The following is a 25,116-nucleotide window of genomic DNA, read 5'->3' as shown; positions in this document are numbered from 1 at the left end:
CCCGATTTTTATTCGAAATTTCCAGTCACTTCATTCGTTCCACGTGCAAGTTGGTTCCTCCCGTGGTTACTCCCAAATCCAGGAGAATGAGGTCCCACAGGGCTCTGTCTGGTGTGTCAGCTTCTTTGTATGCTGATGACTTTTGCCTGTACTATAGCTCCACTGGAATTGCAGTTGCTGAACGGCAGCTGCAGGGAGCTATCCGCAAGATGCATAATGTGGCTTCCAGTTCTCGGCCACCAAGACTTACGTCATGCATTTCTGCCAGTGTCGCATTGTTCACCCTGATCCACAGATTTATCTTGACTGCCAACCGCTTGCTGTGGTGAATAAGCACCGGTTTTTGAAATTGCTTTTTGATACCTGCTCATTTTCAGCAGCTTAAACAAATGTTGCAGCGGCATCATAACGCTCTTCGTTGCTTGAGTCACACCAGCTGGCGTGCTGGTCGGTCTACCCTCCTACATCAGGCGTCGATTCTGTCCCATCTCCTTTACAGGACCCAGGCTTATGGTTCAGCATCGTCTTCCACATTGCAGTTGCCTGACCCCATACTTCACTGCAGGATCCGACTCGCAACTGAAGCTTTCCGCAAAAGTTCTGTAAACAGCCTCCTTGTGGTGGCTGGTGTCCCTCCATTACGTATCCAGGGCCAGTGACTACTGGACGCGTATGCTGCACATGTTTGTAGCTTTCCCAGGCATCCCAATTACCGTCTCCTGTTCCTCAACTCGGTCTTCCATCTTCCTGGTCAGTGTGTCCGATTGCGGATCGCGTCCGGTCTCTTTTCTCTGGGCTTTAATTTTTCCCTCTCCCACCTCTTTTCTGGGCCCATGTATATATACCCCCGTGCTGTGTGCCCCGCCCATGCCTACGGCTGGATTTGGCACAAAGGCCTGAAAGACTCAGTCCCTCCTGAGGCCCTCCGCTTTCTATCCATCCCTGCCGCGTTTCAAAGCTCCGGCGTAGTCTATATCGACGGTTCAGTGGTTACTGGTTGTGTTGGTTCTGCTTTTAGTCTTGGGAATCAATCTGAACAATGCTCATTGTTGGATGGCTGCAGTATTTGCACTGCAGGGTTGGTAGCCATCTCTCGCTCTCTAGAGTATATTCGTTCGTGCTCAGGTGAGCCCTTTGTCATCTGTAGTGACTCCCTGAGCTTTTTACGAGCTATTGATTAGTGTTTTTCTTGCTCTCATCTGGTGATAGGTGTCCCAGAGTCCATCCATACTCTTGCCTATCGCGGGCGCTCCGTGGTTTTTGTGTACACCCCGGATCATGTCGGCACCCAGGGTAGTTAACGTGTTAACAGGCTGGCAAAAGAGGCTATCAGTGAACTAGCCCGAGAGATTGGCCTTTCGGAATGTAACCTGCAGTCAGTATTACTCCTTGGTAAATGGGGTAAGGAATGGCACACCCTGCCTTGACCCAACAAACTTCGGGTCATCGAGGAGACCACAGGTGTGTTGCGCTCCACCATGCTAGCCACTCTGCCGGCTATGCATTGGCAGCATCTGGCTGATGCACGGTAATTTACTGCGCCATGAGAACCACCTCTGTATCGCTGTGGATCAGCATTGACAGTGATCCCCATCTTGTTCGACAATCCACTTTTAACTGCGCTGAGGCAGATGTTTGCGCTGCCTGATACGCTCCCTGCCTTTTTAACGGATGACGCTGCAATGGAAGGCTGAGTTTTGAGTTTTATTCGAGCAAGGGGAATTTATCGCTCAATCTGAGGGTCTGTTTCTTTTGTGTGTTGAGTCTGGCCTCTGGCAAATGGTTTTAGATTAGGGTTTTTAGTGTATCTCTTTGTGGTTGACTTTTCCTTTTTTTGTTTTTTTGTTTCCATGGTCGGCTAACCACTGACCTTTTTTTTCCTTTTCTCTGATCATTGTCTGTGTCTTTCTTGTTCTGTGTCATCCCTTGTCATCTCTGTTGCTTGTTTTTATTTCTTGTGGATGTTTCATGGTAGTGAAAAACGGGAGCGATGACTTTCGAGTCTGGTCCCTTGAACCCCACAAGCGAACCAACCATCCCAGCAGCCGGCCGCGATCATACTGAGGTAGAAGAGTACAGTTCTCTGCGTACATTTCTCGCAACTGCTCCCGACTGTGCGTTCTGCAACTCAACGCAAAGGCCTAGAAGAGGTCCTAAGTTCAAATAGAGTGACACTGCGAGCAGAATAGACTTTGGGAACAGCCAAAACCTTTGTTTCAATTGTCTGGGCTCGATTCATAGGCAGAAGGAATGCCATGCTGGCCACTACCACATTTGTAACAAGCACCAGAGCACATTATCGCACAAGGGACAAGCCAGTAATAATGACGGTAGAACCAAGAAACGGATGTACAGCAACAGCAAACATAGTGCACAGTGAAAGGAGACAACCAACGTGCAGAAGTATTACTATCGACAACACGTGTGAATATCGCCGTCAAAAATAGGAAGATGTACAAAGGCAGGGCGCTTCTTGACAATGTGTAGGAGCTTAGCAGATTTGGTGGGATTGCAGCTCAGTCACCATTCGATATCAATTAAGTGGCATCAGCTATGTTCAAACGGCAGAATCGTCGCACGTTTGCAGTGTGTACATTTCCTTAAGAGTTGCTGACTACGGCACACATGCTGTCCATGCATTACAACCGCGTATCACTGCCAAAAACGACCCTTGGATCGTGGCAGTTTCCTAAGCACATACGTTTAGCAGATACATCATTTAACAAACCTGGTGAGATTGATCTTTTGCTTGGAGCATCGATCTTTTTTATGCATGGCAGCCTGGTCAACTGAAAAGAGATAACCATCCAACTTTACAAAAAATATTATTTGATTGGATTGTGTCAGGAAATGTATCTCCTCATTCAGTTAAGTCCAATGCTCGAAGAGTACTGTCATGCCTTGCATGCAATACCAACCTTAACATTCAGGTCGATAGATTCTAGCAGCAAGAGAAATGAAGTCTGTTTCTGTGCACAAAAAAGAAGAATGTGAAGAAGAGAATGGTGATGAGGATGACGAGAATGTTGACGGAAAAAAACGACAAGTCGGTGGATGAAACAGTTCCATTGCAGGATCCAACCTTGGAAATATGAGATGCAAGAGAGAGAAAGTAGGTGGAAAGATTCATAGAAGAATTCAATGAGCCTAAAAAACGAAGGCAGTTGAAATACCAAAAGAACTCCCGTGGGTGAAATGGCAAGAACTGACTCATTTCTGAAGAAATTCAAGGCTGACGCTCGCAAGAAGCTTCACAGAGTTCTGTTCAACGGAGTTGCGAAGGTCACTCTGGTGACAAACAGCATATGGAAATTCTGTGGGTTAGACTTTGACAAATAGTCAGAACAGTGTGGAAGGAAGCAACGTATTCTGAGCAAGATGGAAGTGAGTGTCTTGAAAACAATTTGTTGTATTTCAGACGTTGAGAAAAAAGGAAAACGTGATGAAATTGTACAGATAATTTTAACATTTAAGTTAGAACCCAAAAGATCTGTTCCTGACAGCAGACCAAAGTGCTTTACAGCCCAAAAGGCCAACAACAAGAGGTATTCAGAATCGGAAAATGAAACAGAGAAACGAACATCACGTTCAAAGACGGCTAAAGTGCATACAAAGAGCTTAAGGGAAGATGGCGAAGACAAATTGGATGAAGATAAAACTTCCTAAACTAGAAAATAAAGCAACAGACAAAGAAGATGAAAGGGGTAGGGAAGATGTGGAAGATGAACTTGATGAAGAAGCTAGCAGTGATGATTCAGAATCCAAGTCAAAACCAAAGAAGGGTACCAGAAGCGAATCTTGCAAGACAATCAAGGAAGCTGATGCTAAAAAGACTTCGAACAAAAAGTTTGAGAAGAAATCTTCAGCTGAAAATCAGAAATTCTCTAGTAAGAGTGCTGACGAAGTGACGAATCTCCATTTGAAAATGAACCCCTCTCAAAGAAGACAAAGGCGCCACCTACAGATGACGAAACGATGCCGTATGTCAAAGAAATTTTGGAAGGAGCTAACCTCGAAAAAATAAGAATGAAGACTGTTTGTAAACAAGTATATGCTCATTATCCTCATTTAGACATGGCACACGAGAAGGATTTCATTAAACTAATGCTGCTGCAAGTTTTAGAGATTATCGTAACTGCACTTCACATGCATCTTGCAGAATATTATGCGATTTTAAACAAAAAGACTATATGAAGAGAATGTTATTTTACTTAATAATACACAAGGAATAACATCTAGCGAAAACCAAAAAACCTTAATAGAAATACCTTGGGAATGAGTTCAGATGTCTACTGAAGTGTGCATATTTGTTTCAATGTTTCAACATGCTACTTTAATAGAACTGCATACTTTTAAGAACAGAGTTAGATTACCTTTATTAGTGAAACTTTTTAATTTTACTGATAAATTTTATAAGCTTGTCATTAACATAATATTCCAGAGAAGTTATAACCTGTGAGTTTTTTCAGACCTTGACGTTCCACACTTAATGTAAGATATATAAACAATCTTAGATGGCAACCCGCGAGAGTCATAGTGGGAACCTAGCAGCAGGAGAACTTCACACAGAATCAAAGCCAGTCATTCGTATGGTGCAACAGCAAGATTAATGCAAGGAAAATGAAGAACTGCCACATAGCCGACCGCTGCCCAAGAAAAGCAAACAGTACTCATTTCATCCCTGTCAGGACGAGGAATAGCTGTTAATTGTGGGTGGCAGATTCAAACAGTCAAACGTTTCTTACAGTCAGAAGAACCCTATGATCATGTCACTAAATTAATAGTCATAAGCGAGCATCTTCGTTTGTTGCATGAAGGGTCTCAGCTACTGTTAGCAGGCCTCAACAAAAGTACTGAGTACCCAATGGAAGATCTGTAATCAGACAAATACCCCCAGGTGCCTTCCCTGCTACCTGGCCGGCGGAGGAGGCCGAGCGGTTCTATACCCTACAGTCTGCAACCGAGGGACCGCTACGGACGCAGGTTCGAATCCTGCCTCGGGCATGGATGTGTGTGACGTACTTAGGTTGGTTAGGTTTAAGTACTAAGTTCTAGGGGATTGATGACCTCAGAAGATAAGCTCCTTAGTGCTTAGAGACATTTCAGCCGTCCTTGCTTTCTCTTGAAAGCAGCCACTGCAACACAGCTTATCGGACAACTTCCGTCAGTGCGTGTAGAGCAAAGCAGACCTTTCCTTAATTGTGGGGTTGACTATTGAGGGCCACTAAACGTAAAGAATGGAGCAAAGAGGAGCAAAACTAGGACAAAAGTCTACATTGCCTTGTCCGTTTGCATGGCAACAAAGGCAGTATACATCGGGCTTGTCACTGATTTGTCCTCCCAAGTTTTCATTACTGCTCTTGGAAGATTCATTTCGCCACTAGGCATTTGCGCAAATGTGTACGTGACAATAGAAAGACGTTTGTGGGGGCAAGGAATGAGCTGAGTAAACTGCATAAACTGTTCAGCTGTCAGTTTCACACAAGCCAAATCCAGGACTACGCTTCGCAGAATGGTATCCACTCATGCCCCGCATTTTGGTGGTCTGTGGTCAGCAGATGTAAAATCCTTCTAGACACATTTGAAGAGAGTCGTGGGAAAATAAGTCCTAACGTTTGAAGAATTATACAAACTTCTAACACAGATTGAAGCATATTGAATTCCCGACACATTACACAACTTCTTGACAACTCAGATGCAGTCTCATACCTTACAACAGGCTATTTTCTTATTGGGGATCCCATAACAACTATGCCAGAGCGAGGTTTGCTTTCAGATCCATCAATTAGGTTGTCAAGATGGCAGCTCATCCATCAGGGCAAGCAGCACATCTAGAAATGGGGGTCAAGGGATTACCTATCACAGCTACAACAGATAACTGAGTGGTGATCAACAAAGGACAATCTACAGCCAGGTACTTTGGTCCTAGTGTAGGAAGACAATTTGCCACCCCTCGTCTGCCGGTCTGGTGTCATTATTGGTATGGTACGAGATGTTTCTGTGCCCATAGCAACAGGAACTTATAAGCGACCACTGTCGAAGATCTGTGTTGTTCCACAGGAAACATAGAATCTAGTGCACATAGCTATAAAATTACTAACTGAATTGTTTCTTTTATTTACAGTGGACACAATTTCTTCAATCATTTTGTTTCGTTGTCTGTTTGGTGTAATTTGTGATGCATGTGATTATTTGTATTTGTGTAACTTATATAAATTAGGTGAACGGAATGTTGTGTATTGGTGCAACGTGCCACAAGGGCCCAGCAGCGACCGGACGCTCGCTGCAGAAGGACGGACCGTGACCGCCAAGCAGCGCGCACGCACCACCGTGTTTCACAATGTAGTCTCTAAACACAGTCCACTTTTACAGTCATGTATGTACTTTAATTTCAACCGCCTTTCCTTTTCAACGAGTGTATGAATTCGATTGGACTGCGGAAAGACCGAGGCAGCGCAGAATTTACCGCCCATTTTGAGGCTGCCTAAAAAACCTATTTACAGATATTTGGCAAATCCTGAGATACTAAAGAAGTGTTTACATGGGAAGACCCAGAATGTGAATGAGTCCTCCAATAATGTTGTGTGGTGCCGTGTGCCTAAAAATGTATTTGGTGGCCTTATGAATCTCTCTAAGTTAGCAGTGTTTGATGCTGTAATAACTTTTGATGAAGGGAAGTATGAAAGACTTAGGGTTGTGGAGAAGTTACGGGTTACATTTGGGCAGAACACAGCTAAAGGACTCCAGGCACTGGATTAGCTTCGTGTACGTAAAGCAGAGTTAGATACTCACCAAGTAACAAAATAAGCAAGAAATAAAAGGAGGAGGCAAGCACTGGGCTGTTGTGAGACACAGACTATGGGGCAGGGCAATTCTAGTGCCAGAAAGAATCCGAAATCGAAATCTGTATAAGAACTAGTAATAAAAAAAGTTTTATACCTCAATATCTCTCAACTAGGTTTTTCTGCTATAAATGACACGTTTTCTAAACAGGTACCGGTTCTGATGATAAAGACATGAAATTTTCACAACTTTCCAAGTTTAAGATTCAACACAAACTAGAATAATTAAAATATCCTGATTTGGTTAGCTTTTATGTTCATTTATTTACAAAGTTCTGTCAAAAATTCAGTGTTTTTTTAAAAAAATAACGTGCTCCCTAATACAATTTTAGCAATAAATCTAGTTAAGTGTATGTTGAAAGGTGCATTCAATAGTTATGGAAAATTATGAGTTGGTGTGTGATAAAAAGTTTCCAAGATAATCAGTCACAAAACTCGATAATTTAACATTGGTGGCATAGGACATACAATGTCCCAGGAACTTAAATCTATCACAGAGAATACTTTTCTTGCGTTAAATTTTTTTTACGTTGTTGTTAGGAAAATAATAAGTAAGGATAAAGGCATTAGCCAGTTCTATCAGAGATACCCCCAGCTATCTCACTTGGTTTCAGATAGAACGACCAGTGCGGTTTTTCACATATCCGCTTGCATAGGGCTCCAGCTAATTTCCTGTTCCTTATTGCTGACACTACATCGCGTCCACCTCATAATAAGATATATTTATTCTTTCATACATACCTTGTCGCATACTTTGCATATCTTATTTTATTCTCTCTCCATCAAATACTGTACTGGTTTTGTTTTAGGAATACATTCCATTTTATTGATCTTACAAACGCTTCTAGGGGGTTCTAATTTTGTCACTGACCTGATTGACCTGGAGAGGCTTCAGAACAGCAGAAAATAATGCTAGAGACTGAATTTATGTAGGCACCTAATGTGTAGAACTATTCTACTCTATATAACAATACTTAATGAGCCAGTGGAAAAAGAAAAATAACTGCAAAATACTGCTTTTTAATGCCTGTTTAGAATGCCTAACGAAGTGCCTAAATTGGTGTGAAATCTGTCATGGTTTTAACGGAAACTTCTCAGAGCGGTATATTTCATTGCGTTGTAATAATTATATTAACATTTGGCTGCAGATGGACGCAATTCAAAATACTGTAATATATAACTAATTTATCATGTGAAGAATTAAATAGATCTATAATTAAACTGAATAATAATGGATATTACATATTTTCATTCATCCACTGAGTTTAACAAATATCCAATTTTAATTGAAGAGAGAATAATAGTGACAGGTCTCGTTCTCTCTGCTTTCACTATCACCTTTATCAGTTCTCAGGAATTGTCTTAAAAGGAAGTCAACTGTTTCTTCTTCCAATAACTAGCGCTGGAATACATGCAAGACACGGAAATTTATTTCTCTTGCAGTCAAATTTCTGTGTGGTACTTACCCTAACAGAGGAAGGAACCGTTTGTCATAAAAGTCAGATTTGGACTGAGTTTTAAAGATCTTACTAAAATACCAAGGAAAACCAAGCAATGTCTGAGGGAGGCGCAGCGCACGGCAAATAATGGGTCGCTTGTTTGGAAAGGCGCATTCACACTGATCCTGGGCGTTACTAACAGCTGGAGGGAAGTGGGTTTGTATGTGTGTTTGTGTGTGTGATAGCCATGTATACAGTACTTTCAAATGCAGATGAACTCCAGGAATTATTCAGACAAGAAGTGCTCAAATAGGATAAGCTATCGATGGGAAAAGCATAAAACTAGTCTAGAAACAGAAAAGCGTTACAACAACAACATTACTTCTGATTTGTGTTATTTTCTTCTATATTTTTCCATTGTTGTGTTTTCTGGCATCGTTTACGGAATGACCTCTTACATTTTCGTGTGTTTTAGTAATGTTGTTGTTTTCCAATACACTGAAAAGCAAATGTACGAGGTAAAATAAATATAAGAGATTCTTTAGAGTGCATGGAGGTCTTTAATGAGTAGGAATTGTTGTGCACAATAAATGTAAAAGGTACAATAAATGTAAGAGATTATTTACAATATTTGGATGTCATTAATATGTATGAAGTATTCCACATCCAAGTGCTGTGGAGATGGAAACACAACAGAGCAAAAATACTCGACGAAAATATTTCTATTCTCATTCCATTAAAAAAAAAACTGGAAACGAGTGTTCTTGCCTCTATCACTAGGAGATATTGAAGAAGACGCATTTATTCCAGAACTGAGAACTGTAGCCTCCTTTATGGACAATAAATTTCGGTTCTGCCTTGTGGCAGGAACTTTGTTATTTTGGTCATTGTTCCCAGATATATTCATATTTAGAGAGACTGATAATTTCGTTAAGAATACTCAACATTTGTTTTTAAAAGATTTTAAATTATGATCTGAATATCAGCCAAGATAATTTAACCACAATAAAGGAAATGAAATAATTTTATAAACCATCTCTCAATGTTAACATTTCATACACGTTTTTATCAATACTTGCTTTGTCTGTTAAGTCATCCGGCTTCTCACTTCTAAATAAACTATCGGATTTTATGTTTACTGTCGTAATTACTCTGTTTTTGTACAGCACCAACTGTTAACGTATGTCTGTTACGTTCCGTATCATTGAATCTGGTTTGACTGAGTCATTGAAGTGTGTGTAGCATATGTTTTCCAAATTACCTTCAAAATTAATTTAATTCAGTATTCTTCTTTTCTGTCATGTTAAGTTCAAAGCTTAAGATTTTTTTGACTTTCACAAAAGTTTATATAGAATATTAACATTTAAAGAAAATATTCGTTTCTAGTTTCAAGGGAGAGTTTGTGTAAAGTGACCATATCTTCAGAGATCTCAGATGTTCCTCAGGTTTCTAAAATTCTTTGCGTGCAAATATAATGCATAACATAAATGAAGGACAGAATTTTTTCTAAACCTCTTAACTTCCCCCCCCCCCGCACTCTCTCTCTCTCTCACACACACACACACACACACACACACACACACATACACACACATTGCAACCACTACCTTTGGAATTTAACTCAAAGGACATACAGTATTCGTGTATAGCGATACAAAAACCTGGGGTCCTATGACATCACATTTTGACTCTACGACTTTCATACAGCAACGTGTAGACCCATTAGAGTAAAAGGCCACAGCTCAGAGGTTCATAGGACGTGTAAGTAGGATTAATAATTTCACATTGGCACTAAATTTCACGGAAACTCTTCCCTGTGGCATCGCTAACGTGTTAGGCGATGGGAAAATCGTCACAGCCCGTTTTACCCATATCCCTCCACTTCTTCTGACTCCTCTGAGATGGGGGTTGGAAGCGTGACCCACACTAAACAAGTCTGGTGGATTTTCAACGAGGTGCCGAGAAAAACATTCCAGACATACAGCTTCTCAAAACCTGCATGAAAAGGTCCGGGTTATGGGATAAAGGACCTCAGTGAAATCAAACTTTTTTCCGTGGTGATGATTTCCACACATTTCGTGTTCGGAAACGGTAGTTCGTAGTGCTATGAGCTACAGGAAAACGTTCTTTGAATTCTTTGACACTGCTGATACTCTCGGAAGTTTCAACATTTCTGTACAGACATTGTGGCGTTGCATTCCCATTGAACGTTATCTGACCCCTTTGAAGTGCGACCACAATTTTTGTTCTTATGTTTAGGTTGGAACCACTAGGGACCACTTAACACTATTTAACAAAATTTGAATGTGATCTGAAGCCGAAAAGAGAACTTAAGATTTTTCATTTTTCCTATTTCGCATCCTCTAGTGTGATCTCGGAGGGATGCGACATCGACACATGCGTGAATAAAAGTGTAATTTTGGCAAAACCCTTGGTGCCACACACCCTTCTATGTTCAGCACCGTAAAAATGTTCCTCCACTTAAGAACCCATGACAGGAGTACCAGGCGCCAGCTGACATGCAGCGCTTCTGCTCTCTTGCCGCTACACCGCTGCTAATGCACCAGATAATAGCCCACACAGAATCAAATAGTGTCAAAGGTCTTCCTGGTCTGCAACTGCGTAGGAAATTGTCACGGATTCTGTCTGTAGATGTATGTTGTAAGACTTTTGGTAAGGGACCGTAGGAGTTACCAATGGTTCCGTCGAACTGGGAGATCTTAGGTGGAGCGTTTGCAATTACATTCACGTATGTGTCATAGTCGAATTATCCAACAGAAGGACCGAAAATATGACCATTGAAGAAGCATAACCATCCTTAGCCGCTTCGGATCACGTTCAAAATTCGTCGAATGGTTTTGAGCGGAGCCTGGCGGTTCCAAGCTGTACAAGAGAGGAAAAATTGCGATCGCGCTGTGCTCTAAACGTGTGTGATGACGTTCGAAGGACCAACGAGTGATATATTATTAATTGCCACAGTCCAGTTAAATGTTATCTCGATACATACTCGATGAGTTCACGGTCTTGACTGCCTAATAAATTATTTATTTATTTATTGGCTTCTAGTTTTATGACCACACAGTTAACCAGGTTATACACATCAGTAACAGCTGTCAGTGTTGACTATTATCTATACCTAAATTTAAATTTTCTTAAAGCAAAGAGGTATAGTTTTAATAAAATTGGTATGTATACACTGCCGTTCTCTATGCACGAAACTAAAAATAAAGCCAGTTACAACGGAAGCTGTATTATTTTAACTCAAAAAACTGTACAAATCATTTTATGTGTCAGATTTGTCTTATAGTACATTGGGTAATTGTGATCTATCCTCCAGACAACGCCTTTCTTCTTTTCTCCTCTCTCCCCTTCCAGTGGCCGCTCTTGCATATAATTTCGATTTGCGTGTTTCTTTCTCTTTCTCCCCGTGGTATTCACATGATATAAATTTGGACTTAACTGATTACATGAGCACACTAATTCCTTGAGAGCTGTGTCCATGAGTCTATACATCCTAACATCTGTTTTTCCAAAAAGAGTTTTAATGCAGTTCGGGGCCTTCGATTTAGAGTACGATTTATCCCGTCTTTTCTGGATATCCTAATATCACACTGAGGTTACAAACGTCATGGCGTAGCGATATGCACATATATAGATGGCGGTAGTGTCTGATACACAAGGTATAAGAGGGCAGTGCTTTGGCTGAGCTTTCATTGGTACTGAAGTGATTCGCGTGGAAATATTTCCGACGTCATTATGGCCGCACGAGGGAACTAACAGACTTCGTACGCAGAATGGAAGGGCAAGCTAGACGCATTGTGCAATCCATTTCGGAAATCGTTAGGAAATTCTATATACCGAGATCCGTAGTATCATGAGTGCCCTGAGAAAACCAAATTTGAAGCACGAGCGATGCGAGGGCATTTGCTAGCAGCACGACATCGATTGCAGAGCTTCCCCTTGGTTGGTGACATGTCAGGTTGACCATAAGCAACTACAAAACCGTGGGCTGTTCAAATGAGTCCCGTTTGCAGTTGGTAAGAGCTGATGGTACGCTTCGAATGTGTCGTAGATTCCACGAAGCCATGGATCCTAATTGTCAAGAAGGCAGTGTTCAAGCTGTTGGTGGCTCCATTATGAGATGGGCTGTGCTTACATGGAATGGAGTAGGTCATCTGACCAAATACAACCTAAAATTGACTGAAGATAGTTATATTTGGTTACTTCGTACCATTTGCAACCATTCATTGACTTCATGATCCCAAACAACGATGGAACTTTGTTGATGAAAGTGTGTCACGTGACAGAACCACAATTACTCTCCATGGGTTTGAAGAACTTTTCGGAGTGTTAGAACGAATGACTTGGACACCCAGATCGCCAGAAATAAATCCAACCGAACATTCATGTGGCTCAATCGACAGGTCAGCTCGTGGACAATAACCAGCACTGGCAACACTCTTGCAGTTATGGACGAACCCAGACGCAGCATGGCTCAATATTTCCTCAGGCGACTTCCAAGAGACTTGTTGAGTCCATTACACGTCTAGCTGCTCCACTACACAGCGCAAAAGGAGGTATATCATAATATCAGAAGATGTCCCATGGCTTTTGTCATGTCGTGCCTTCCTCTTCTCGAAAAGCAGAAAGAATGCTGACGCTGGATCGTTGGCGATGTAAATGTTTTCTGAAGCGACGTGTATCGCTCTGTAATGTTTCCCTGTGTCGTTAGTTTGTCCTCTCCATTCCTCGTCCCACTTTATTCACGTCGTCCTCATAAGTTGTTGTATGAAGTCTGAGTGCGGTACCTCTGGATAAAACGACTTTCCTGAAGCTGAGTCCCGCTCAGCTAGTTAGTCAAACTCTTCGCTGCCGCGCTTGCCGCTGTGGCCTTTAACCCAGAATAATGTGACCTCTACTGTCTTTGTACCCTATTGACTTGCTGCGTGATTTCGTAAACGTCTGGGTTCTTGTGTCTCTGTGTAAAATAGTTTTTTCTAGACCATGACTGGTGATCAAGAGTCGAATTAGATTATAACATTTCCCACTATGGAGTTTCATGCATACCTCAGTGCTCCTACTATGCTGTCGTAACAGACATTTCCACCGGTAATCTATAAAATTCCCTAGTTTTGTTTTAGTAGTCGACGCATGTACATCCGGTGCCATCCGCGTTCTTGATACCACCTATATACAGTATTTTGGCTTCTGCTATGTGTCCTAAGAGTCCTAGTTTCGCAATCACATGTTCTCAAGTGATATCGTAGGTGCCATTCTGCATCAGACTGTCTTCTTTGATTTATGCGAGTGATTTATGATAACAGTTGTCGTAACATAGTAAGAGTAGCAGGGCGCTTTACTTTCTGCTGAAGTTCTTCTATGTAAGAGTAATCGGAGCTTGTTCGTTGATCAAGTAACATCCGGCGAAATAGTCCATCACCACCGCACGGATGCTTTGCATACCCATCAATCTTGGAAACTGGCTGGGTTTAAGCGTCAACTTCAGTGCGAGATAACGCTGTATGCAGTGATTCTTCTAATGTCTCCCATAAGAGTGCATTTGTTGGCCTCGATTTCATTGCAACCCGCAGATTTTGCCCAATTAAAGTAGTGTGGACTTGCTTGCAAACTCTTAGCAGATCCCTGTAGAGTTCAGCCAGCGACTTACAACTGCTTGGTATATGCTTAGTCACCCCGCAGCGAGCACCCAGGACAGCTCATAAGACTCTTGTATTACTCTTGGGTTATGGTCTATCTCCAATCCTAGATACTTTGCAGATATCTTGACTGGAAATACATGAGGGCCTAGCTTTGTTTTATCCAATCCTGTGAATCTATTTCTAGCCAATACACAGAAGCAGCTCTCACTAGGAAATATTTTAGCTGAGTCATTTAGCATGCAAGATGGTAAATTCTCCATCAGTTGTTCTAATGTCTGAATACACTAATTTAATGTCTCTCTCGCTGCATAAATACAGATATCGTCAGTCAGTTTCAAGATTTTAGTGCTATCCCCACAGTGACAGTTATCGATGGACAATGCGCAAGCATTCGTTGGAATACAACATTCCACAGAACTTCTCCATCTTTAATGACACAGTTCATCATACACGACTGCAAGATTGTATTTCAGTCCTTCGATGAACTCTACCGTCCCCAAACTGTCTTTAATTTCCTCGATGATTTCTCCTTGGACAAGCATTCTAGCCTCTGAGCTAGAAGAGCTGAAGAAACTTGTCGAGTTTTATTTAGACGTGTGTGTGTGTGTGTGTGTGTGTGTGTGTGTGTGTGTGTGTGTGTGTGTGTGTGTACATGCCTGTTTATGAATAGGGAATGGTTCATTGAAATTAGCATTAAGAAGCAATTGCAAAACCATTTTATTGATCAGTGTGATTCCTAATACAGCTGATCCATCGTAATCTTACAGCGAGGCAGGTAGTTAATTCCGTCGGAAGAAACAACGCAATCAGAAGTAGGCACTTCTAATCCTCCTTGAAGTTACGAAGAATGGTGAAGAATGAATATGACACATTCAAAACCTGTAAGAAAATAAAGACGTGTCAGAAGAAATATACTTTACAACTGCGATTAGTTACAAAATAGTTGTTACAGTCTATATGTAGATCTCAAACGTTAAGCTGTTACACAATGCAGATAAAGATTTTAGTAGATACTTGCTAATCAAATTATATAATGCATATGAAAAACTTGCTCTACGTCTATCACTAGAAAAAAGGAAATGATCATTTTAAAGTTGATGAATTCCCGGACACGTATTAACTATCACTTCAACATCTGTAAATATTCACCATAACGTTTCTATTAGTCTGTAATTATTTTACTTTCGTTCCTCCTTTATTTCTGGTCCTCATTAACTTTACTACATCTCAAAATATCCGTGAGAGTTGAAACCACTGCAATAGTGTTGGGACCATTAGCATTTCGTACTCCGTCGATTGTCGATTGATTAGACTGAATTAGGTGTTAAGGATACACAAAGGTTGCATTTTAGCACCCCACACAACATGCAGGCAAAAATCATTGAACGAGGTCTCCTAAACCAGCTCTCGAAATATTAGGGGACGTCAGAGATAACCCCCCGCCCAGATTTTCCTGAAATAATTTTGTTCAGATGCCAAATAAGGATGTACGTTTAGAGTTTTGAGCTTTGTCCTTCTCAATATGCGTCGGGTAGTGTAATTATTGTTCCCTCATACACAGACATACACAATAAATTTCAGTTTCTGTCAGTAACACATTTCACCAGGAGTAAATGAACCTCCTCCTCCTCCCCCCCCCCCCCCCCCCCCCGCTCCACCGCCCGGTAAAATACAACTCTTCAGTGAGACTGATCACAAACAAGCCGCTCAGCTCCTTGGAGTAGAAAATGAAGAGAAAGAAAGAGAAAAGCAAGAGCCATCGATTGTCTTTCATTACACAGGGCATGTCCTGCGAGTCATCGTCATCAAAAATGCTGCAGTCTGCCCTTCGGACAAGCTACTATGCACTCTCCGCACAATGAAACGCCCTTTAGATATTAAGAAGAATCTGAAAGACTTCCTCCTTACGTCTTCAATACGGTTATCCAAGTATGTATTACTGGGCAGCTTTTTCCCCGTCAATATTAAAGTAAATGCTCCCATCGTCTCCCACTGAGCATTATTTCTCGTTCCATTTCTTAACAGGTTCCCTCATTGTCTTGATCCCTATTTTGATGACAACATAGCTTCGGAATATTTCCTTACTCTCTGTCTTCAACCCTTGTTTCATTTAGTCCTCACAAAAGCAAAACAAAAATATAATCAGTGTAGAGTAATGAAATTTTTGCAATACATTTGTCTAGGTAAAATATTTAACCGAGACCACGGGTTAATGTAAGAACGAGATGAACCATTTCCGCAGTTGTAGCCCAATATGCTCTACAGAGTGTCGACATGTTGCCTTGGCCTGCTATCAAATCAGTCTCATCAACAAACAGCATTAAGCGTTCCTATATTGATATATAAAGTGCAACAGACATGAATCTCCATCCTACATACTGACATACGGCACCCGTACAACGCAATGGATATATTTAACATTCTGGCGGTTACGACGGTAAGTGCGAGCTAAGCCATTTCATGAGGGAAATGTACCAGAGACAAGTATAGGTAATATAAACATCAGCAAACAATTGAATAATGGGAGTAAGACTTGTTATGAATAGTAAGGTACGACACAGAGTGAGTTACTGTGAACAGTTCAGTAATAGGCTTGATCTCGCCAGAATCGACAGCAAACTAACGCCGGAAACAATAGTTGAGGAGTACATTCCGGCATCTTAAGCAGGAAATGAAGAGACAGTGAAAGTACACTCCTAGAAATTGAAATAAGAACACCGTGAATTCATTGTCCCAGAAAGGGGAAACTTTATTGACACATTCCTGGGGTCAGATACATCACATGATCACACTGACAGAACCACAGGCACATAGACACAGGCAACAGAGCATGCACAATGTCGGCACTAGTACAGTGTATAGCCACATTTCGCAGCAATGCAGGCTGCTATTCTCCCATGGAGACGATCGTAGAGATGCTGGATGTAGTCCTGTGGAACGGCTTGCCGTGCCATTTCCACCTGGCGCCTCAGTTGGACCAGCGTTCGTGCTGGACGTGCAGACCGCGTGAGACGACGCTTCATCCAGTCCCAAACATGCTCAATGGGGGACACATCCGGAGATCTTGCTGGCCAGGGTAGTTGACTTACACCTTCTAGAGCACGTTGGGTGGCACGGGATACATGCGGACGTGCATTGTACTGTTGGAACAGCAAGTTCCGTTGCCGGTCTAGGAATGGTAGAACGATGGGTTCGATGACGGTTTGGATGTACCGTGCACTATTCAGTGTCCCCTCGACGATCACCAGAGGTGTACGGCCAGTGTAGGAATCGCTCCCCACACCATGATGCCGGGTGTTGGCCCTGTGTGCCTCGGTCGTATGCAGTCCTGATTGTGGCGCTCACCTGCACGGCGCCAAACACCCATACGACCATCATTGGCACCAAGGCAGAAGCGACTGTCATCGCTGAAGACGACACGTCTCCATTCGTCCCTCCATTCACGCCTGTCGCGACACCACTGGAGGTGGCCTGCACGATGTTGGGGCGTGAGCGGAAGATGGCCTAACGGTGTGCGGGACCGTAGCCCAGCTTCATGGAGACGGTTGCGAATGGTCCTCGCCTATACCCCAGGAGCAACAGTGTCCCTAATTTGCTGCGAAGTGGCGGTGCGATCCCCTACGGCACTGCGTAGGATCCTACGGTCTTGGCGTGCATCCGTGCGTCGCTGCGGTCCGGTCCCAGGTCGACGGGCACGTGCACCTTCCGCCGACCACTGGCGACAACATCGATGTACTGTGGAGACCTCACGCCCCACGTGTTGAGCAATTCGGCGGTATGTCCACCCAGCCTCCCGCATGCCCACTATACGCCCTCGCTCAAAGTCCGTCAACTGCACGTACGGTTCACGTCCACGCTCTCGCGGCATGCTACCAGTGTTAAAGACTGCGATGGAGCTCCGTATGCCACGGCAAACTGGCTGACACTGACGGCGGCGGTGCACAAATGCTGCATAGCTAGCGCCATTCGACGGCCAACACCGTGGTTCCTGATGTGTCCGCTGTGCCTTGCGTGTAATCATTGCTTGCACAGCCCTCTCGCAGTGTCCGGAGCAAGTATGGTGGGTCTGACACACCGGTGTCAATGTGTTCTTTTTTCCATTTCCATGAGTGTACATAGGATATTCAACAGGTAATTCGATAAATGAGAATTTGAAACTACTTAAACCTAACTAACCTAAGGACATCACACACATCCATACCCGAGGCAGGATTCGAACGTGCGACAGTAGCGGTCGCGCGGCTCCAGACTGTAGCACTTAGAACCGCTCGGCCACCCCGGCCGGCTATTTCATAAGGAAATAAACGAGTATAAGGAGGCAGAACATAGTGCTCGTTGTTGAGAGCTACGTTTTCAATCGCATGTGTGACAGAAAGACGAAGTATTGGTCCAATGTTTTAAAGGTTATAAATTCAGATGATAATTAACTTAACATTTTATTCGAAGATCGACTATGATTTTATCACTAGAGCCTTTCATTTGAAGAAACATGCATTAAACATTTGTGAGAGTACTAAGGATTTTTGGGAGTGGTAATTCCTTCATTTCATACGACCGTCTCAACGTGAAGGAAAATACGTGACGAAATCTATTCGAACGCATGCGAGCAGAGCAGACGATCGACTGCTGCGATAGTAGCGCAGGGTGGACCCAAGCCTTATTGTCATCGTGGAAAGAGTTTCCACCTAAGTTTCGTTTATTAGCGGCAGAGTTGGGGTCCGTACCGATTCAATCAGCAGTGTGTTGCAACGGTAGTGCACAGACGGACTCCCTTTTGGTATTAGAGATAACCTGTACAGTTGATTGTAAAATATTTTGGCAGTGTCTGAAGAAGTCCTCACCGACACGAAGGACTCCCTGCAGAGGGCAAAGAATCCACCGGCACTGATGCGTAGCGGCCTCTGTGCTCGGAGCATCAGAAGCAGCAGCGACCGTTTGATGCCCGTGGGGCACTCCTGCAGGGACGGCACGGCGTCGTAGGCCGACGACGCCACGTTTTCGCTCTGAAATAAACGACTAGTATCACAAACCAATCAATGGATGACATCGGGTTTCTGTTTATATAAATTTCGTACCCGGTATTAACAGCTACGACATATTACTGTTTTAATCAAAGAGCTCTTTCTGGTTTAAAAGACAGTAAGATTTAAAAACTGGGTAATGAAAAGCTTCATTAACGCCAGTTAAGAGTCTCTGTTTACGCAGAGGCAACCCATTGCATCGTTTCAGAACGGCCCTAGTTTAGCGTTAGCATGCACTTCTACATACTGCTGTCAACGAGGAAATGCCAAACCGTAGTCCTATGTAAGGGAATGTGTGCGCTGTATGTGTGTGTGTATGTGTGTGTTTGTGTGTGTGTGTTTGTGTGTGTGTGTGTGTGTGTGTCTGTGTGTGTGTGGGTGCGTGCTTGTTTGGAGTTTATGAGCGCTCAACGGCGAGGTTATAAGTGACCCTACATATATTGGAAGAAAAGAAAGTGGATAGAATTGCTAAAAATTATATCACACAGTCAGTGGTTAACCTAAAAAATGACACTCAATCCCTCACTTCCATCTCACTCGTGTTGAATCAGACAACCACTCTATCGCACACGCGTTGAGACAGCGGAGAAAGGATGAAAGGCGCTACACTTGGGTTTAAAAAAAAAAGTGGCTCAAATAGCTCTAAACACTGTGGGATTTAACATCTCAGGTCATCAGTCCCATAGACTTAGAACTACTTAAACCTACCGAACCTAAGGATATCACACACATGCATGCCCGATTCAGGATTCGAACCTACGACCTTAGCAGCAGCGCGCTTCCGGACTGAATCGCGTAGAACCGCTCGGCCACACCGGCCGGCACACTTGGGAATAAAATGATTGAGCAGCTTAAATAAGAGCTATAATAGAGTCTCAGGGAATTGCAACTGGCTGACCACATACAAAAAACGTGGATCAGACAGTGGTTCGGGTAACACATTAACAACATTTCTCTAAAATTGCAGGAAAAAAATATAATTCTACGCACAAACATCTGAACGTCACGTAAGACAGACGAGAGGCCTGTTGGCCTATTTGCCGCACCTCTCTGTTCTGGTAAGAAAGCGTAATCTAATAAACTGTGGTAAACAGTGATCTGTACACCAGAAGCACCGCGCGCTGCAGGTTCGTTGCCCAAATCAAGCGTCGTGAGGCCACGGCCCGAGGCCCCCGAGAAAGACAGGCCGTGGCGTGTACGTCGCAGCACGTGACACCGCAGATCTTACTAGTGCCAGCGAGTAACTAGTTCAGACAAGTTTATTAATTTTTGATCGTCCGTTTTTATGCATACAAGTTCGCCATAGCACACGACAAAATTAAGACATTTAGTGAGTACCTTTCCTATTAAATACTGATTGCCAGTGGCCCTGCATGGAGCCGAGCGTTCCATATATGTGGCGCATAACCCTACTATTCTTACGTCACAAGCTCGTTGCAGGGACCGCAATTATCTTTGTCCCCGACTTCAGCCTACGAACAGACGCATAAGTATCACACCATTCTTCCTACGTGGCTGGAAGGAGTTACCGCACGTGCGCGCTATGGGCTTTACTAGAGTCACTTTATTGTCTGCCAGTTCCAGTCACACTTTCGCCCATCGAAGCATGACTATATACCTCAATAGCGAGGTGATACATTGACGCGTCTAAAGATCTCGACATGCCTCCTTGGTTACTACATACACGCTTTCATTCCTAGGGAATGTGTTCGGAGGGGGTTGTCCTGAATATTCTGGATTACTTTGTCTGCTGCTCACTAGCGTTGTACTGAGTGAACGGCAATTAGGCAATCAGAACAATCATGAAATTTAGCTTCTGTAAAAAATCTCATCTGCTCCAGTGCCCGCAACATCGCATGAAATTCCGCGTGGCAGTGTGGAAATCGGAACTTGAGGACATTAATCTGAAAAACAGAATAGCAACCGACGGAGTATCCCCTTTTAGACCCATCCGCAAGTAGACTTACAGAGTCGTTATGCCCAGCCAAAATGTCACAGAACAATCTATTAAAAACATACCTAGTACTGCAGTCTCTATTGTTCTGCACGAAACATAAAACCACTCATGGTTCTGTAGTAAACGGGGTGGCAGGCGGTGAAAACCCTGGATCTGGAGATGAACTTGGTCCACACCAAGTGGCGATAGTTCAAGCTCCGCACGGCCTCATTGCCAGTGGGGTAACTGGTGGCGCATACGCGTTTTGGATGTGATATCTCATGCGCGAGGTAGTTTCTTTGCTCTAAGCAACCGCCCCTTTAGCGCTCCGCGAGGGTAAATTCCGCTCTCTATCGAGCCGAGTTAATGACGATGTGTGTGAGCTCACCAATACCTGTAAAATGTCCATATAAGGCAGTTATGTGAAACATGGACGTTCTGAGTATTCTACAAGACTGAATATCATACACAGTGGCTGAACGATTGTCTGTTATACCAACTTACATGCTTGAGAAGCGGGTCTCTCGAATCAGGGGGCAAAGAGCCGGGGAACTTCATTCGCAATTTGTTGCTACAGAAGTCAGAGAAAAGTGGGAAGACTGAACCATGGTCACCGCGGCTGGTTGAGCTTGATTGACGAATGTATAGTGTGTAGACGGTGTGAACAGCTATTTCGGACATTATCTGCTGTGCCGCAGGATTCTTTATATGTGTTTTAGGTTTGAACTACACTAAATTGCACTAACATTCATTGCTAAAGGTCAAAAGGTCAAAAAGAAGAAAACAGTCTACTAAGGAGGAAGTATTTCTAATACATGACTCCATTTCTGTCTTTATCGTTGCTCAGACCTGTTACATACCTTAAAAATGAGATCGTCCCCGAACCAGCAGTACACGAAGAGCTCAAAAAGTGTGTTGAGCAGGTAGCTGCATGTTTTACCAAGTTCTTGCACACCCTTAGCCCTCTGAAAGAAATGCAAATTCATTGTTACCCGCTACAGTTCCTTCATAAACAACCACATAGACACGTTCATTAGCCATCCACATCACACATACATTCTTGACACCTTATGATAGATCTGACGACCTATCAAGGAAGCATTCCTGCAGCTACTGCCACTGTTCATCCCCTGAGAATTGGAACAGCACCCAAGTAAACTATTAATGCACTTCCATGATATGAAACTCAGACCTAAAGCTCTCATAATTTTAATTCTTGTAATGGACCTTTGCGTTGGTGGAGATGCTTGTGTGGCTCAGCGATACAGATGGCCGTACCGTAGGTTGTACCACAACGGATGGGTATCTGTTGAGAGGCCAGACAAACGTATGGTTGCTGAAGAGGGGCAGCAGCCTTTTCAGTAGTTGCAGGGGCAACAGTCTGGATGATTGACTGACCTGGCTTTGCAACATTAACCAAAACGGCCTTGCTGTGCTTGTACTGCGAACGGCTGAAAGCAAGGGGAAACTACGGCATTCAGCTTTACTGTACGGATATATAATGATGGCGCCCTCTTGGGTAAAATATTCCGGAGGTAAAATAGCCCCCTATTCGGATCTCCGGGCGCGGACTACTCAAGAAGACGTTGTTATCAGGAAAAAGAAAAATGGCGTTCTACGGATCGGAGCGTGGAACGTCAGATCCCTTAACTGGGCAGGTAGATTAAAAAATTTAAAAAGGGTAATGCATAGTTAAAGTTAGACATAGTGGGAATTAGTGAAGTTCGGGGGCAAGAGGAACAAGACTTTTGGTCAGGTGAATACAGGGTTATAAACACAAAATCAAATAGGGGTAATGCAGAAGTAGGTTTAATAATGAATAAAAAAATAGGAGTGCGATAAGCTACTACAAACAGCATAGTGAACGCATTATTGTGGCCAAGATAGACAAGAAGCCCACGCCTACTACAGTAGTACAAGTTTATATGCCAACTAGCTCTGCAGATGATGAAGAATGTAGGATTAGATAAAAGAAATTATTCAGGTAGTGAAGGGAGACGAAAATTTAATAGTCATGGGTGACTGGAATTCGAGAGTAGGAAAAGGGGGAGAAGGAAACATAGTAGGTGAATAAAGATTGGAGAAGCCGCTTGGTAGAGTTTTGCACAGAGCATAACTTAACCATAGCTAACACTTTGTTCAAGAATCATAAAAGAAGGTTGTATACATGGAAGAATCCTGGTGTTACTAGAAAGTATCAGATAGATTGTATAATGGTAAGACAGAGATTTAGGAACCAGGTTTTAAATTGTAAGATATTTCCAGGGGCAGAAGTGGACTCTGACCACAATCTATGGGTTATGAATTGTACATTAAAGATGAATAAACTGCCAAAAGGTGGAAATTGAAGCAGATGGGACCTGGATAAACTGAAAGAACCTGAGGTTGTACAGAGTTTCAGGGAGAGCATAAGGGAACAATTGACGGGAATGGGGGAAAGAAGTACAGTAGAAGAAGAATGGGTAGCTTTTAGGGATGAAGTAGTGGAGGCACCAGAGGCTCAAGTAGGTAAAAAGACAAGGGCTAGTAGAAATCCTATGGTAACAGAAGAAATATTGAACTTAATTGATGAAAGGAGAAAATGTAAAAATGCAGTAAATGAAGCAGGCAAAAAGGAATACAGACGTCTGAAAAATGAGATCGACAGTAAGTTCAAAATGGCTAAGCAGGGATGGCTAGAGGACAAGTGTAAGAATGTAGAGGCTTATCTCACTAGGGGAAAGATAGATACTGCCTACAGGAAAATTAAAGAGACCTTTGGAGAAAAGAGAACCACTTCTATGAATATCAAGAGCTGAGATGGAAACCCAGTTCTAAGCAAAGAAGGGAAAGCAGAAAGGTGGAATGAGTATATAGAGGGTGTATACAAGGGCGATGTACTTGAGGACAATATTATGAAAATGGAAGAGGGTGTAGACGAAGATGAAATGGGAGATACGATACTGCGTGAAGATTTTGACAGAGCACTGAAAGACCTGAGTCGAAACAAGGCCCCCGGAGTGGTCAACATTCCATTGAAACTACTGAGGGCCTTGGGAGTGCCAGTCCTGATCAAACTCTACCATATGGTGAGCAAGATGTACGAGACAGGCGAAATTCCCTCAGACTTCAAGAAGGATACAATAATTCCAATCCCAAAGAAAGCTGGCGTTGACAGATGTGAAAATTGCCGAACTATCAGTTTAATAAGTCACTGCTGCAAAATACTAACGCGAACTCTTTACAGACGAATGGAAAAACTGGTAGACGCCGACCTCGGGGAAGATCAGTTTGGATTTCGTAGAAATGTTGGAACATGTGAGGCAATACTGTCCCTACGACTTATCTTAGAAGAAAGATTAAGGAAAGGCAAACCTACGTTTCTAGCATTTGTAGACTTAGAGAAAGCTTTTGACAATGTTGACTGGAATACCCTCTTTCAAATTCTAAAGGTGGCAGGGATAAAATACAGGGAGCGAAAGGCTATTTACAATTTGTACAGAAACCATATGGCAGTTATAAGAGTCGAGGGACACGAAAGGGAAGCAGTGGTTGGGAAGGGAGTGAGACAGGTTTGTAGCCTCTCCCCGATGTTGTTCAATCTGTATATTGAGCAAACAGTAAAGGAAGGAAAAGAAAAATATGGAGTAGGTATTAAAATCCATGAAGAAGAAGTAAAAACTTTGAGGTACGCCGATGACATTGTAATTCTGTCAGAGACAGCAAAGGACTGGGAAGAGCAGTTGAACGGAATGGTCAGTGTCTTGAAAGGAGGATATAAGATGTACATCAACAAAAGCAAAACGAGGATAATGGAATGTAGTCGAATTAAGTCGGGTGATGCTGAGGGAATTGGATCAGGAAATGAAACACTTAACGTAGTAAATGAGTTTTGCTATTTGGGGAGCAAAATAACTGATGATGGTCGAAGTAGAGAGGATATGAAATGTAGACTGTCAATGGCAAGGAAAGCGTTTCTGAAGAAGAGAAATTTGTTAACATCGAGTATAGATTTAAGTGTCAGGAAGTCATTTCTGAAAGTATTTGTGTGGAGTGTAGCCATGTATGGAAGTGAAACATGGACGATAACTAGTTTGGACAAGAAGAGAATAGAAGCTTTCGAAATGTGGTGCTCCAGGAGAATGTTGAAGATTAGGTGGTTAGATCACGTAACTAATGAGGAGGTATTGAATAGGATTGGGGAGAAGAGAAATTTGTGGCTTAGAGTGACTAGAAGGG

At 42.8% G+C, this 25,116-nt stretch overlaps 1 protein-coding gene across 1 annotated transcript in view; it reads right to left on the bottom strand.

The window, feature by feature from the left end:
- Positions 1-14,763: 14,763 nt before the first annotated feature.
- The window catches only part of LOC126278835 (odorant receptor Or2-like), a 63,181-nt gene continuing 52,828 nt past the window's right edge, over positions 14,764-25,116 (bottom strand). Inside the window, exons 4-6 of the mRNA XM_049979111.1 lie at positions 21,759-21,863; positions 18,783-18,944; positions 14,764-14,820 (exon numbers count right to left, since the gene is read on the bottom strand). Of these exons, the coding sequence (XP_049835068.1) occupies positions 14,764-14,820; positions 18,783-18,944; positions 21,759-21,863 (324 nt within the window). The remainder of the gene's footprint in view (positions 14,821-18,782; positions 18,945-21,758; positions 21,864-25,116) is intronic.

Source organism: Schistocerca gregaria, chromosome 6, assembly GCF_023897955.1.
Source record: "Schistocerca gregaria isolate iqSchGreg1 chromosome 6, iqSchGreg1.2, whole genome shotgun sequence".
Taxonomy (NCBI): domain Eukaryota; kingdom Metazoa; phylum Arthropoda; class Insecta; order Orthoptera; family Acrididae; genus Schistocerca; species Schistocerca gregaria.
This window is presented reverse-complemented; position numbering and strand designations above follow the sequence as displayed.